The following is a 14747-nucleotide window of genomic DNA, read 5'->3' as shown; positions in this document are numbered from 1 at the left end:
ATGATTATGGGTGAAACAAGGCCTATGGTCGAAACCAGGGGTGTTCAACCGCAGCCCTAAGGTGGGGTTTGTCTCTATACTAGAGAAAACTGCTCATATGACAATTGTCCAGTAAATATTCACTGAACGCCTGAACTGGAGGTGTGCACTATGCAAGGTAATTGCTACACGAGCTGGCCTTTCATAAGGGGTTGTATCACAGCATATTAATGTTAAGTTGAGTGGAAAACAAGGAATAAAACTGCAGCACTGAGAGGATTTGAAGCAAAGGCCAGACAGCATTTTAGTTGAGATTCACAAGTGACATCCTGGAGACCCAGACAGATGTTTCCAGGACAAAGGCTGCAGCTGCAGCCTCTCCGGTGTCCAACAATATCTAAACCAGTGACAACAACTGGAGGGTCACATACGGGCTAGAAGAAAAAGAACTCTGGCTCAGGGGTCCAAGATTCTCTTTTAAGATGAAAACATTTATTTTTTTCACTTTATTTGAAAACTGAGGTTCAAGAATCGTTACAGTACCGCACATGGAAAAACGTTTCAGTGGGCCGACAAAACAGTGTTAAAAAATCTTTTTTGAAAACTTTTGGAGCTGAAGTTTGGGCTTTCAGCAACTGTTAGCCTTAATCATTAAAATTAACAGAAAGAACAAAATGAACTATATCTCTGTGTAAAATGAATATATCTAATGTGGGAGTTTAACTACTTGAATTGAATTGTTGAAAGAAATGAACTATTTGATGATATTCTAACTTATTGAGAAACTTTATCAATGGTTTGATGTTGTTCTGCTCTGTCCATGGTGCTGAAATGACTAGACTGTATTAGATTCGCCAAATTTTACATCGACCTCTTCTGATAGATGGTGACAGAAGAGGATGTTCAGTATATTAACAGAAAAAAAATGTCACCAAGGCATTCATATTCTCGTCTATAAACAGTTTTTGAAATAAAATATATTAGTGATTTTGACCAGCAATATGTTTGAGTCCACAGGCCACACGGTTGCAACCTGTAAGTTGAGCAAAGGAGGAGGGAGGAGGAGGAGGAGGGAGGCTGGGAAGGGAGGAGGAGGAGGAAGAGGAGGAGGATGCCGGGAGGTGCCCTGGCTGTGAACAGCCTCAGTCTGGTGACGGAGAGCACAGGAGGCTCCCGTGGCTGCCCGCTCCTCCCGGCTCTTTTCATGTCCGGGGCCACACTGCTTGCGAGGGGCCTGCTGGGAGGATGACGATGATGACCATGAACGGCAAGCAACACTTCTCCATGCACCCGGCCCTGCACGAGCCCAAATATCCCGGCCTGCACTCAGGCTCGGAGGGCATGCGCAGAGTCTGTCTGCCGGCCCCGCAGGTACGTTCGGGTCAGGGTGGGAGAGAAGGGCCAGCGCTGCTGGGTGAGAGGAGAGGGGAAAATATCACACTGGAAATGTCTGTAAAGTTGATTTGACAGGACTTTGTTCTCTCTCTCTCCCTCTCCCTCTCTCTCTCTTTCTTTCCTCTGCGCCCCCTCTCTTCTCCTCCTCCTTTCCCCCCTTTCATCCACATGTCTATTCAAGCAATGCTCTTGCTTTCATATTAATTTTTATGACCTGCGCTTTGAGGAGGGGTTCTCTCCTCTCCTCGGCGCTGCTTGCCTTTGGAAAATGTTTTTTAGATCCTGAGAGCTGCCTGACAGAATTCCCCACTGACTCCAGTATGCGCACTCTTGCTTGCAGCTGCAGGGCAATATATTCGGAGGCTTTGATGAGAGCCTGCTGGCACGGGCTGAAGCTCTGGCGGCTGCTGACAGCATTGTCTCTCAAGGCAAGAGCCACCCGTTCAAACCAGACGTGACTTACCATACCATGAGCAGTGTCCCCTGCACCTCAGCCTCCTCTTCCTCCTCCACCACCGTGCCCATCTCCCACCACCACCACCATCACCACCACCTGGGACAGACCCTGGAGGCTGGGGACCTCCTGGATCACCTTTCCACCAGCCTGGCAGTGACCGGGATGGGTGCTCCAGAGCCCCCAGGGATGACTGCGACCTCACACCACCACCAGCACCCGCACCACCACCTGCAGACCATGGGACAGCTGCATCAGGCGATGGCCACCATGGCCCATCCTCACTCCCTGTCTGTGCACGGAGGCATGGCCTGCGTCAGCGACGTGGAGTCCGATCCACGGGAGTTGGAAGCGTTCGCGGAGCGCTTCAAGCAGCGCAGGATTAAGCTCGGAGTGACCCAGGCGGACGTCGGCGCAGCATTGGCCAACCTCAAGATCCCAGGCGTGGGGTCGCTCAGCCAGAGCACTATCTGCAGGTTCGAGTCCCTCACCCTGTCCCACAACAACATGATCGCCCTCAAGCCGGTCCTGCAGGCCTGGCTGGAAGAAGCCGAGGCTGCGCACCGGGAGAAGAGCAGCAAGCCGGACCTTTTCAACGGCAGCGAGAGGAAAAGGAAGCGCACGTCCATCGCCGCGCCGGAGAAGCGCTCGTTAGAGGCGTACTTCGCCATCCAGCCTCGGCCCTCGTCGGAGAAAATCGCGGCCATCGCAGAGAAATTGGACCTTAAAAAGAACGTGGTTCGAGTGTGGTTCTGCAATCAGCGGCAGAAACAGAAGCGAATGAAGTACTCGGCGGTGCACTGAGTTCTTCCCACCAACATCATGAATAAAATAGCCTACTACATTTTTGATTGAGTGATTAATAATAACCCGAGTAGCCCTAACAAACAGGGATTTATCAGCATCTCTGGGATCGTTTCCAAAAATGACTTTACCCATTTTTGTGTCAGTCACTTGGCAATGTTGCACTTTTCCGGATTCTGCTGTTGAGATGGCATATTTGTTTCTTTTAAAGGGATTTTTGATGTTATTGATAATGTAGTCTGCACACGCTGAGAAGGGACTTTTATTTTGAACTATCACATTTCTTGTCTTTGGAGCCCAACTGGACTTTTTCCTCTTTACAACAAATAGCAAAACAGACTCTATGATCTCCACTTCATATATCCATAAATACCCACACAATCATGTCTTCACCTGTGGAGCCTTTACGATATAAATGTTCCATGGTTTCACATTTTAACCACTGAATTCTTCGAATGAAGCCGCTCTCTTTGTGAACTGTGAGTGATCGTGATTTACGCACAAAAGCGAGTCTTCATCACAAGCTATAACACTCTGTTCGTCTTGAATTATTAAGAAATGGAAATGACACCGACATTACAGGGAGCACAACCAATGTGGCTGCTGCTATATTTTAGTATTTTGATGTGAACATGTTTTCCAGAATCACAGGTGAGCTGTATAGATATTTATTATATGGCTTTTATCACCTGTTAAGTATTTATTTTCCTCACTCTTGATTTCACTTGGAATAAAAAAAAAGTGTGAAATTCAAACTGAATAAATTATTGGTTATTTTTTAAAATTCTCCCTATTATCATTATCATCTTCGTTTTCTTAAATGAATGGATTGTTTTGACCTCATGCTGCGGCCCGAGGCCTTCCAACAAGGCATATTAGATAAGCTGCAGATTATACATTGCAAATTGTTTATTTTTAAAATAACAGCAGAGCTCAGTGACTTTACCTGTCAGAGGACATTTTAGGAAAGAGCAGCTGAAATAAAAATACAGCCTAAAAAAGATGCATAACCTTCATTTTTTCCGTCTGAATATGTAAACCCACCAAAATAGCCACTGAAAAGAAGAGGAAAAAAATTATGGATTATATATAACGTATTGTAATTATCTAAATAAAATATTGAAGTACTTAACACTTAACACAAGAGTAATGTTTTCCTGTAAAAATCTATAATTTACAGACCTACTGTTGAATAAATAGAATACAAGCTGCTGTAAGTGATTTTTGTAATCCCTGTCGAAGTTTAACTAGTGCTTACGTAAAAAAAAAAAAAGAATAAAAACTTAAAATCAATCAAAAATGTTCCCTCTAAGCTAAGATCAGTAACCTTTTTCATTTTACGATGCAGTGTCTGCATGGTAACTGTTCTTTAAATCACCATCACCGTGACTGTAGTATAAAGCTACAGCAAGATGAGCCGATGTAAAAACGATACAGTGTTGAACTGTGAGTATTTTAATTGTATGGTGACGTAGCTACTGGGCATTACTTCAAGAGAAATGAACTTTGGTGAATATTCCACTTTTTTCAGTGGATATAACAAAAAAATGTTTACAGTGTAAGAAAAAAAATGAGGGTTGTTTTTAGGGGCTCTATTATTTATAGACCCTAGAACTCTGCTGGCATTAAATATGCATTTGTCGTATATGATACAAGCAGAACAAATAAACACAGGGAGGGCCCTTGATTTTCACAGTGATTCTCACACCGTGGAGCGACAAGTGCGCGTCCTGGCCCCTTCCTCTCTAATTAGCGCACCTTCAATTATGAATGCCCTCGTGTTACCGGGTTGTCTCATGCGTTGGGACTGAAATTATTAAGTAATGACGATGCAATATTAATTATATATGTGTATAAAAGCAAGTAGTGTGGACGAACAGGGAGCAGAGGCTTGAATGGGAACTCCAGGGCGACTCATGAGACGCACCACAGGTTGGACGAGGAAACAGGGAGAGTTGTCTCTGACTCTCTCTCTCTTTTACTTCATTAATATTAGGCTTTTGGTATGTAAGTATTTTTAAGATTTATCGTTGTATTTTCTTATTTTTAATTAATTAAAATTATGGGCGCATGTGCACTACCAGCCTACTTTTAATTCACTTTTTAGCACTATGCATTTAGGCTATTATTATTATTATTATTATTATTATTATTATTATTATTATTATTATGCCTTTTCCTGATGCATTGTACGCTTTAAGTTCATTTTCACAGATGTTTCTACTCAGCAAAACTAAGATGCGTTAAAATGACACATTAAAAATATCTTAAAATAGTAATTTCCGCCAGTGGAGTCGGTCACCAAACATCCTTCAGATGTTTCTAGAAACGAAATGAATAAATAAATGCATTGGAGGCTAAATTGAGAAGCTTCTGCCGGAATCCTCCCACAGCGGTCATGGCTTGCGGCTGTGTGATTTCTCCCTGAGCGACCGTGGGCCGGTTGCTGGATGGGATCGATACTTTGCAGCTTTACGCGGAAACGTTTGTGGCACTCATGAATATTCTCTTTGATGGTGAGAGTCGATTTAATTCAGTCTAATTTATGGTGTTTAATGGATTTTTTTTTTCAAAAGGGAGAGACGAGCCCTTAACTTAATTGTTGTAATGGATCCTCCCCCCTTTTGATGAGTTAGGCCGTTTCAATGCGCGTTTTCAAGTTTAGTCAGAAATAAAAATGCAAACTAAGACATAAAAAGTTGAATTTCTGAACATGTTCTGGCCTGAAAGTGAGGTTTGGTCTTGTGAATAATTGATCCTCATATTACCAGCATTGATATCATAACGTGGTAAGTTGAGCTGAAGGCCTATGAGCGTCAGCGGCATGTGGCGACTGAGGGCACTTCAATTATTCAGCAGAACCTGAAAGGTATATTGCTGTTTCTCATGCAATAATCGAGGTGCACCGGGAGGCCAATTTCTGCTTTATTTTTGCGCGAAACTTCGATGCTTTGTACATTCAATGAAATAGTTTGCAATTTAAGCAAATTAATTCAAGGTGCAGATTCAAAGTGAAACATTAAAATGTGGATTGGAAGAAAGACAGCGCGGAAGAGAAATTGTGTTTACTTTGGATTTTTTCATGCAGCAGAGAACATTTTTGACAGAATGAGGATGGAAGCTCCGTCTAATTGCTGAAGAATGCATGCACTTTTACGCTAAGCGCGCGCACACACGCGTCCGCAAATACACACACACACACCCACACACGCAGGGTGGCTGTCAAGTAGACTGAGGGAATGTGAGAGGAGAGGTGGGAGCCACGACACTCCAGACTCAATAATTCATAGGATGCCAGTAGCAACAAATGAGAATGTGACCACAGCGAAAGAAGACAGCTACCTCCCTTTAGTCACCTTCAGTTATCGTCAGAAGCCAAACCAGCACGAGACCAAGTCATCCTGCAGGATTATACTCATATGTGAAGCACCGACACACACACACACACACAACCCCTCCCGACCCCCCCACCCCCGCACACACACACACACAAATTAAAATAAACAAAGTAAGATTGAGTTACGCTGTAGAAATGAAAACTAAGTTGATAGATGTCTTAATGGAAGTTTCCTCCTCCACACTCAGCAAGATTCACTTTTGAAAACAGACTGAAAGTACTTTTTTTGAATTATTTTGGAGTTATTAATAATTGAGCAATTGAAAAAATAATAATAATTTAGAAAAAAACCACCTGAATATTAATTAATGTAGTTTCCAACAAGAAGATTAGGACCAGTCATTTTCTACCGTCTCTAATCACTGGAATTCATTGCTCCAGGTTATGAATTCAAATTGACATCCTTATGTCTAATTTATTCTTCGTTTTTTTTTCAACATTTTCTATTCACTATTATTCATTGATAAAAGGTGAAAAGTTGGCAAACATGGAAATTTAGGATTGATAAAAAGTTATGAAAAAAAATAGGAGAACCTACTAAACATTCAGTTATTTATTAAGAAATATCCACATATTGATTCCTAATCTAATTTTGTTGACTGGACAATTCAATCATGACTGGATTTAATTGTCCAGTCATGGTATTTTAGGTTTTTTGAAGACAGGACAGATAGGCCTCTATGTATTGGCCGTTGTTTGGATCTCCTCCACTTGTAAACTGTTTTCCAAACAGTGGCATGAATAGTTTCAAATTCTTTTGAGATCCCTTTAAACCCATCAATAGACTCATAAGTTCCTAGAGTCTTCATTCTGAAGGGCCCGACTACTGTAACTCTTTCAGTCTTACTCTGTGGTTTCAGCCATGAATTTATTCCCCACCAGAAATCAAATTTCTAATTAGATTTCACAGAAAAAATAAAGGGTTGTATTATTTATTCAACCACTTAATTTTAACAGTACTGTTAACAATCAATGTTAAATATTCATAAGTGCAAATATTGTGTGCTAGCTCAGATCCAAAGACATGAATAATATTAATTACCTGAGTATATATTTTTTTAGAACTGAGAGTGTACTCTTTCATTTTCCTTATTTTTGAGAATATTCTGGGCAAAATATAAGTGAAAAATCAGCAAATTTCCAAGAAAATACTCCTTAGATCATAAGAAATTTCAGACAACTGAAGGAACTATAAAGTATTATACTGAAGAAGTATGGCTCACTGGAATCAAAGTGTAAAGAAGTGAATGGTGGTTTAAATAATTTTTTAGGTGATGTGTACAATAGTCATGTTATTTAAACCTTTATCAAGAACTAGTCATCTCATAGTGATTCATTTGTCATTGCATCTTCTCTTTACAGAGACAAAAGTGCCTCTCAGATTAGGGGTTTGTTCAGGCTTAGTATCACAGCACATTAAGTGCTATTAAGAATTGCCCACCCAAATCAGAATGGTTGCAAAGAAGCTAGAAAGAGATAATTGTCTATGTCAATATATATTCATAGTTCTGGTCACTCCTTTGCTTATTAAGCAGTGCTAAAAAGGAAATTTGTGTTTCGTTCCCTCCAACATACACTCAGAAACCTCTCTTATGTGCACTTGCCTAATTCATTCAGCGAGTTTGAAGAACAGTATTATACACTCTATTCATTATTCAAATGCTCTCCATTATCAAAGTGCCCAGAGAAATACGACTAACCCAGCCAGAAATAACTCAGTGTGGCGTGATTTCTCCCTATAACACACTTGGTCAGGTGCAATTGCTAAGCACAAACTCAGATGAGAGTATATGGACAAAACCTTCTCAGACATGTAGATGTAAAGCAGAAAGAAGAAAATTAAGAAAAAACGAGAGATGTAAAGATCTAAAACACAAAAAACGAAACAAGTCTTCCTTAAACTAAGATGGGAAGTAATCACTTAGTGGGTTGCACACATATTATTACACCTTGAATGTTTTCATATTAGTTCATGATACAACCACAAGCCTCAAACCATTTCACCGGGATATTACGTAATAGGTGAACACAAAGTAAGGCAGAAATGTGAAGTGGAATGACAAAAAAAATTATAGATATATATTCCTCTCTATTGTCAGCCTCTAACCAGCTTACTTGCTCTTGCAGAAAAACTGCATCCAACAGCATGATGCTGCCATCACCATGGGTGTGGTGTGTTCAGAATGATGTGCAGTGTAAGTTTTTTGCTTTGCATGTTTAATTCACAGATTTAGTGAATTAAACAGGTTTAATTTTAGAGCGTTACCTAAAATAAGATTAAAATACACCCATCCACAACTGGATGTCCCCTGAAAGCAGCTGATTAATCTGCATTTCATGTAGAATTAGAATAAAGGAAAAAGATACAGGTGAATGGCAAACTTCAAATTTTGAAAACCACGTAACCTTCCGTTTCACTACTATGAAACCCTTTGTGTGAATTACTGAAGTGTGTGGCTGTGATGAATTTGTTCAAGGAGTCCATGTACATTTTTAAGCCACTAAACATGGAGAATGCAGAAGTAGAGGATGGGAGAGAAATAGTGGATAAAGTAGATGAAGGAAGAAAATACATATAAAAAGTAAAAGAAAAGCAATCTGAAGAGAAGTAAATTATGTATTTTTGTGAAAGAGAATGCGTTATGAAAAAAAATAAGAGAGAAAACACAAACGTCAAATGTTGACATTTCTGTTATTTTTGACAGTCTGGATTTAGCTTTTCTTTTCTAAGTTGGTCTCATCAAGGTGAGTGCTTCCCTGCTGGATTGAAAAATGTGAAGCTAAACCCTTGTGACAGCAGCTGTGCCCAGAGGATCGGCTACAGAGAGGATCAGGAGGCACGAGGAAGCTGCAAAATTCTGCACAACAGAGACATTCTCCCATTCAAAGTCCTGCCTGTTTAGATTTTCAAGGCCTATTCATTAGACTTTTTCTCTGCATGTTTTATTTATGTTCCTAATTCATGCTCGGCACAAACTGCAGGGCAGTTTTACTGTTAATCACTCCCTTCCTGTTGTATATCTCTGATCTATGGGGTCACTGCATGTGTGGGCGAATTATACAGTTATTGTGTGTATTATTTTGGTTAAACTTTAATTTTAACCCTCTATGGCATGACTTTTTATTTTTTGGGGGAAAACATATTTTCCTGCATTCTTTGGGAGCTTGGTGGTCCCTAATTACATGTCAATCATAAAATCGGACTCTGACACCTCCTGGAACCAGATTTGGGTTTGTTGCCTCAGGGTAACATTGGTCTAGAACACCAAGATTTTCTACACTGATTATGAGAAATGAAATACAAATCAAACAAAAACTATATTCATAAAAAAACTTTTTTTCGGACAAAAATATGTCAAAAATCATGCCCCCCAAAAAATAAAATAAAGGAGCAATGTGAGGTACAGATATGTGGTTTGTTGCCTGAGGGCAACGCCATGCCATAGAGGGTTAAAATAATTTTGACAAACATAGAAAATGATATTTCAGTTTACTTTGGGTATCTTTAGAGCAACCTGGTGTCAGAATGCTTTTCCACCAGTAGTGCTTGCTAAAGGCACTTGGGAAAATAACAGCAGCAGCGTCGTCGTCTCTTCACCATTCTCTCTTCTCTCTCTCTGCACCGGGTTGTGCCTTTGAAGATAGACATGAAAACTGAGCCAGGCCACAGTGGGACCCCCTGAAGAAGGTCCCCTAGCAGATGCAGCCACCCGCCCTTCCCCCATTTGCTCCCACCGGCCCCAGGCCCTGAAGACAGCCCCGAGGCTAATCGACCAGGGACACAATAAAGAAAGCAGCAGAGGTTGAAAGCTCTGAGCACGTATTCCTCCTCATGTGTACAGATCAAGGAGAAGAACTTAACAAAACGATGAATTTATCAAGCCACCCTAAATACAAACAGTGATCCACAATGGGCTCCTTCACACTTTAAAGATTTACATGCTTCTGCAGAGCTGACTACTTGGTACTTGCTGTGAGCTGCAGAAAATGTTTTTCATTATAAATTGTGCATCACATCAGATCAGCTAAAAAACAAAAGCTACTCGTAGTTTCCTGGAATAAAGGATGTGATGGACCATAGTATTAAAGGTGAGCATGCTAAGCAAAAGAAAAAAAACTTAGCGGGTTTTTTATGGCTAAAAAGATAAACAAAAATATAGTTTATTTTATTCAAGCCAGGCAAAAACAAGTATTTAATGACAATAACTAGTAAAACATCTTAGAGTTAACATAATTACAAAGCTGTTTAACTATCCACAACACATAAAATACTAAATATTTAAATCATATTCAAAATGTCTCAATAGATTCAAATGAAGCACATCATCCAAATTCAAGAATAGAAGTCAATAATAAAATATATTAGTAGTGATGATGAGTTATAATTATGAATATATAAAAAAAACACAATTTCTGGAACATTAAATTTAAAATCACGGATCATTTTGCCTGTACTTTACAGTTATGCACAAAAGATTATACAATTGTAAAACCCAGCAAAACATGTCAAAAAGTATGTTAATGTAACAAAATGTGAAAAACGTAAATGGTTGTTTACTTTTTAGGGTTTTTTATAGGCTCAAGAAGAACAAACTATATGATTTAATGTGTCTCGACTGTCTGGCTTACAGTGCTTTGTAATGTCACCATAATATATCAGTTTAAAGAGATAAAAATTCAATCATTCCAAATATGCCAATGTTACATGTTTGTTGCCTCCAGGAAAACAGATAAGTAAAGTTTCTCTTTTGTGTGCTGCAGGATTAAATGAGGAATAAATAGGATGTTAAGCTCATCCAAGGCTGGTTTCATATAATAGCACTTTTGAATCACAGCATTTCTCAATAAAAGGTATTTCTGCAGCGGCCAGCCTACTTTTTTAGGAAAGTTCTCAAACACGGCGGTGACCTAAAGCATGTGCAGAACTTTAACTTTTCTTCTTTTTACTTTCAACTGATCTGAGTTTACCTGTTCTTTGAAATTTTTGGAAAACGTCTTGTTTATTGTAGAAAAGCATACACAAAGAGGATTTTTTTTCCTCAACAGTTCTATAAAAAGCAATGCTGAAAAGGAGAGTGATTCTCTTTATTAAGTAATGAGGAAGCCACGGTTCAGTAGCATAGATACACATAGCTGAATGGCACACAGAGTCCCACCATGAACAAGCCTCCTCCGTAGCTCTCACATTGCATCAAGTCACAGAGTGACGGGTACATTGTCTCAGGCAGGAGGGAAAAGAGTGGTGAAACATGTTCCTCTCAGAGAGAGAACCAGCTCCCCACAGCCAAAGAAGAGCATTTACACAAATGCATTTCTGGAGTGCTGCGATTAGCTGAGTGCACTACAAGAGAAGAGGGTTCCTCCGAAGTTCGTTATGGGCTGAATGATTTACACAATCATCAATATTTGAGTTATCATTTGAACTTCTAAACGTTCCTGCATTGCTATTTCAAGACACATAACAGCCTCTGAGGACAAATAACATGTAATTGTTCCCTCTGGTCATAACAAAGAAAAGATTGTCTTGATTTAGTCCAGTACAGGCAAAACAAAGTCAACTTTTCACCATTTTTCTTTTAAACATTTTGATAAACACAAAATCTATCTTTCTACAACCCATCTGTATGGTTTTGACGAGAGCTTAAAGAGGGCATTAGTTTAATTATTTTAGGGTTTGATGCTTTTTTTTAAAACTCTCCTTGTTAAAGAAAGGAAGGACAAAACATTAACATATTTACATAACTTTACACAAAATTAAGAAGATTTCTACTTTTTTATTGTCTTGAGTATTGACCAATCTGTGAGTACTGTCAAAAAAATCCTTTTTGGTGGCCAAAAGAGACTACCAGGTGAAATTAGTTATTATAACCATGTTATCTGCGGTTGACCATATTAAGTTAAAAGACAATCTAGAATGCTTAGATTATAGGTTGTCTATAAGGATCATGTATTTACATATTTAATCCTGTATTTTTGTTCCTGTGTGGGTTAGATACAGTTTACAATAAACCTATTAACAAAAATGTTTTATCAATAGAGCTATGTGGATTTTTTGATGATCTTTTATCCTTATTGTCTTGTTATATATAAATTAATTATTAGCTACATATCAGAAAATAACACAAATCTTAACTCAGTATGTTTAATTTTAATTCCATCCTCCAACAGTAATATAGCAAATAGTCTAGTAATATTTCACTTTTTGTAATTTGACAGCTTATTTGACATATCATTTTCTCCATCAGATGTGAATAATATGAAATTTATTTTAAAACCTTTGTTTCATTTAGAGTTAAATGAATAAATAAGGTTATTAATAATTAATAAACACTCCAAAAAACAATTGTCCACACAAAACAAATACAAAATAAATAAATAATATTTTCTAAAATATCCTGTTTGTAAACATTCATTTGCTCCTGGTTAAATCCAGAATTAAATTTAGATTTAAATTCTCTTTCTCACATAAAGCCCTTAATAATAAAATTGAATCATACAGTATATCAGAGATCTGGTTGTTCCAAAACAGAGAATGGGGCAGAGAAATTTTTTAGCTAATAAATTTAATAACTTATATTACATTACGGTTGCAGACATGCCAGACTGACCACTAGGTGGCTCTTTTCTTCTTACATTAATTTTACCTTAATGCCCACTTTTTCTAAATGCCACATCCAAATCTCTAGATAATACTTTTGTTAACATTGCTCTACATTTAGATACTACATTTCAAAGGTTTTAAATATAACTAGTTTTTAAAAAGAGAAAAAAAGAGAGGTTAACACGTAGTCAATGTGGGGCAAATCCACTCTGAAGCCAAAACCCTCATTAGACATTTATGAGGGGATGTAAAATCAGTGAACTGTTACAAAGCTACAGCAGGTTCTTTATTTGTCTTAATATTTTTAATAGGGTATCAGTCTTGCACTGCTGCAAGAGACATTTGTACAGATACAAATCAGAGGAGCTCTAGTGTTTTCCTGAATACTAAGAACCTTTGTCTATGATCTTTCTCATCAAAGAAATCTCATGCGGTTCGAAAATGAAAGTGCGATAATAGTGAAAAAGTAACTTCTTTTTTTTTGCCACGGATATAGCTGAGTCAGAACAGACTTCTTTTTTGTCAAAAAGAATGAGTGATGTACAATGCAGAAGTAACTATTTGTTATCCAGATAGAAAACACCTTTCAGAGATATATTTGTAGTTCTGGAAAATCAAAAAGCGACATTCATGTCCAAAACCTAGCAAACAAAAGACTTATAAAGTTAAATTAAGGCCATCTGGAGCTCTTCAGGAATGAAATTGAAAAAGTATACAATAGCTACTCAGCATTTGCCTGACCATTGCCTTGCTGTGTAACTCTGCTTGAAAAGAAAATGGCGTTTACAGCAGTAAGGACTTTCTCTCCTTTACTCAGATTGTAGGAGTAGGAGAAGTTGGGAAAGATGATGTCGACTTTCTGCTCTGTTTTAGAAGTCTGTAGTCTGCCTGCAGTTTTAGCATTGGCAGCGGAATAAGTGAACAAAGTGGTTCAGTCTGTGTTGGCTGCACTTAAAAATGCTGAATTAATATTAACAACAGCTATGTTCGAACAGGTGTTACAGAAAAATCTGTGACCCATTATTTTCTGTGACCGCAGGGGGCGATAGCGTGCAAATACTGATACAGCTGGGATTGTAAGATTTATGGCTCCTATATCATCATCGCATTGACAGAGAAAATATATTACTTTGTGTTTGAGGCTGAACAATGACCATCGCATCGAATCGAATCCCTGTGTGCTGTCATTAAAATATGTAAACCAACTGTGGCCATTTAATAAACCGGCAACTGATTAAGAAATGGATCACAATGGTCACAGATTATTCTGGCCAAAATAATCTGTGACCTCACTGATAATAAATAATGTCAGAGTTTTAAACAACTATTTTTCAGAGGTGTACCACCTCATCACAACAATCTGGGTGTATTTATAATAATATTTAACCCTCAAATAACTAAAATCATACTAGTCACAGATTATTCTGGCCAGAATAATTGCGCCATTGCCCTCTGCGTTCACAGAAAATGATGGGTCAGTTTTTTCTGTAACACCTGCACTTCTATCTTTGCGGTGGCAGATGGTTGTTTAAAGCACATTCAATTTCTGCTAAGCTTCATAGTGTCGAATTGGCAAATTACATAGGCAAACATTAGCAATTGGGTAAAATTTAAAACCTCAAAAGAGGCCACACCTCTAGGAAACAATCGTTTCTCAACAGCCAAGAGCCCCAGACTCTCTGGACAAGGCAAATGTCATAGGACAAGCAACTAGTTTTCAGAAGGCTAGGCCAGCATACAAATGAAGTAAAAGAGATGCAACTATACCACCATTCTTGTACATACAGTTCTGATTAAGATTAGTTGCTTTTTATATACAAAATATTATTTTGAGTTCCCCCTCCCTCAATTGTTAAGTTACCTTAGTAATTTATGACTTAAACAAACTTGTCCACACAAGTCAATGTCCTTGACTAATTTTAAAACACCATGAATAGTTTTACCACCAACAAAGTGATTCCCAAAGAGCTGATGGCTGAACATGCTACATTTGGTGTGCAATAGGTCAAGGAAGAAGGGAATCCCTCCAGCAATGTCATGTTTTTCCTATTTTTGCATTCCTGTTTCATGCCTAGCAGTTGTTCCTAAGTCACAAGAACAGGACAAAATGCAAGATG

General features: G+C 38.6%; 1 protein-coding gene across 1 annotated transcript; it reads left to right on the top strand.

The window, feature by feature from the left end:
• Window positions 1-377: 377 nt before the first annotated feature.
• On the top strand, window positions 378-3387 carry pou4f3 (POU class 4 homeobox 3). The gene is made up of 2 exons (XM_032576034.1): window positions 378-1350; window positions 1715-3387. Exons 1-2 carry the CDS (start codon window positions 1225-1227, stop codon window positions 2630-2632), a joined length of 1044 nt encoding a protein of 347 aa, XP_032431925.1. The 5' UTR covers window positions 378-1224; the 3' UTR covers window positions 2633-3387.
• Window positions 3388-14747: the final 11360 nt, after the last annotated feature.

Source organism: Xiphophorus hellerii, chromosome 11, assembly GCF_003331165.1.
Source record: "Xiphophorus hellerii strain 12219 chromosome 11, Xiphophorus_hellerii-4.1, whole genome shotgun sequence".
NCBI lineage: Eukaryota > Metazoa > Chordata > Actinopteri > Cyprinodontiformes > Poeciliidae > Xiphophorus > Xiphophorus hellerii.
Note: the sequence above shows the minus strand (reverse complement) of the source record. Positions and strands in the feature narration are given on the sequence as shown.

Coding starts and splice junctions, on each gene's coding strand:
- pou4f3 (XM_032576034.1), top strand. CDS start 1,225: ATGACGATGATGACCATGAACGGCAAGCAACACTTCTCCATGCACCCG. Junction 1,351..1,714: donor TCTGTCTGCCGGCCCCGCAG/GTACGTTCGGGT, acceptor TCTTGCTTGCAG/CTGCAGGGCAATATATTCGG.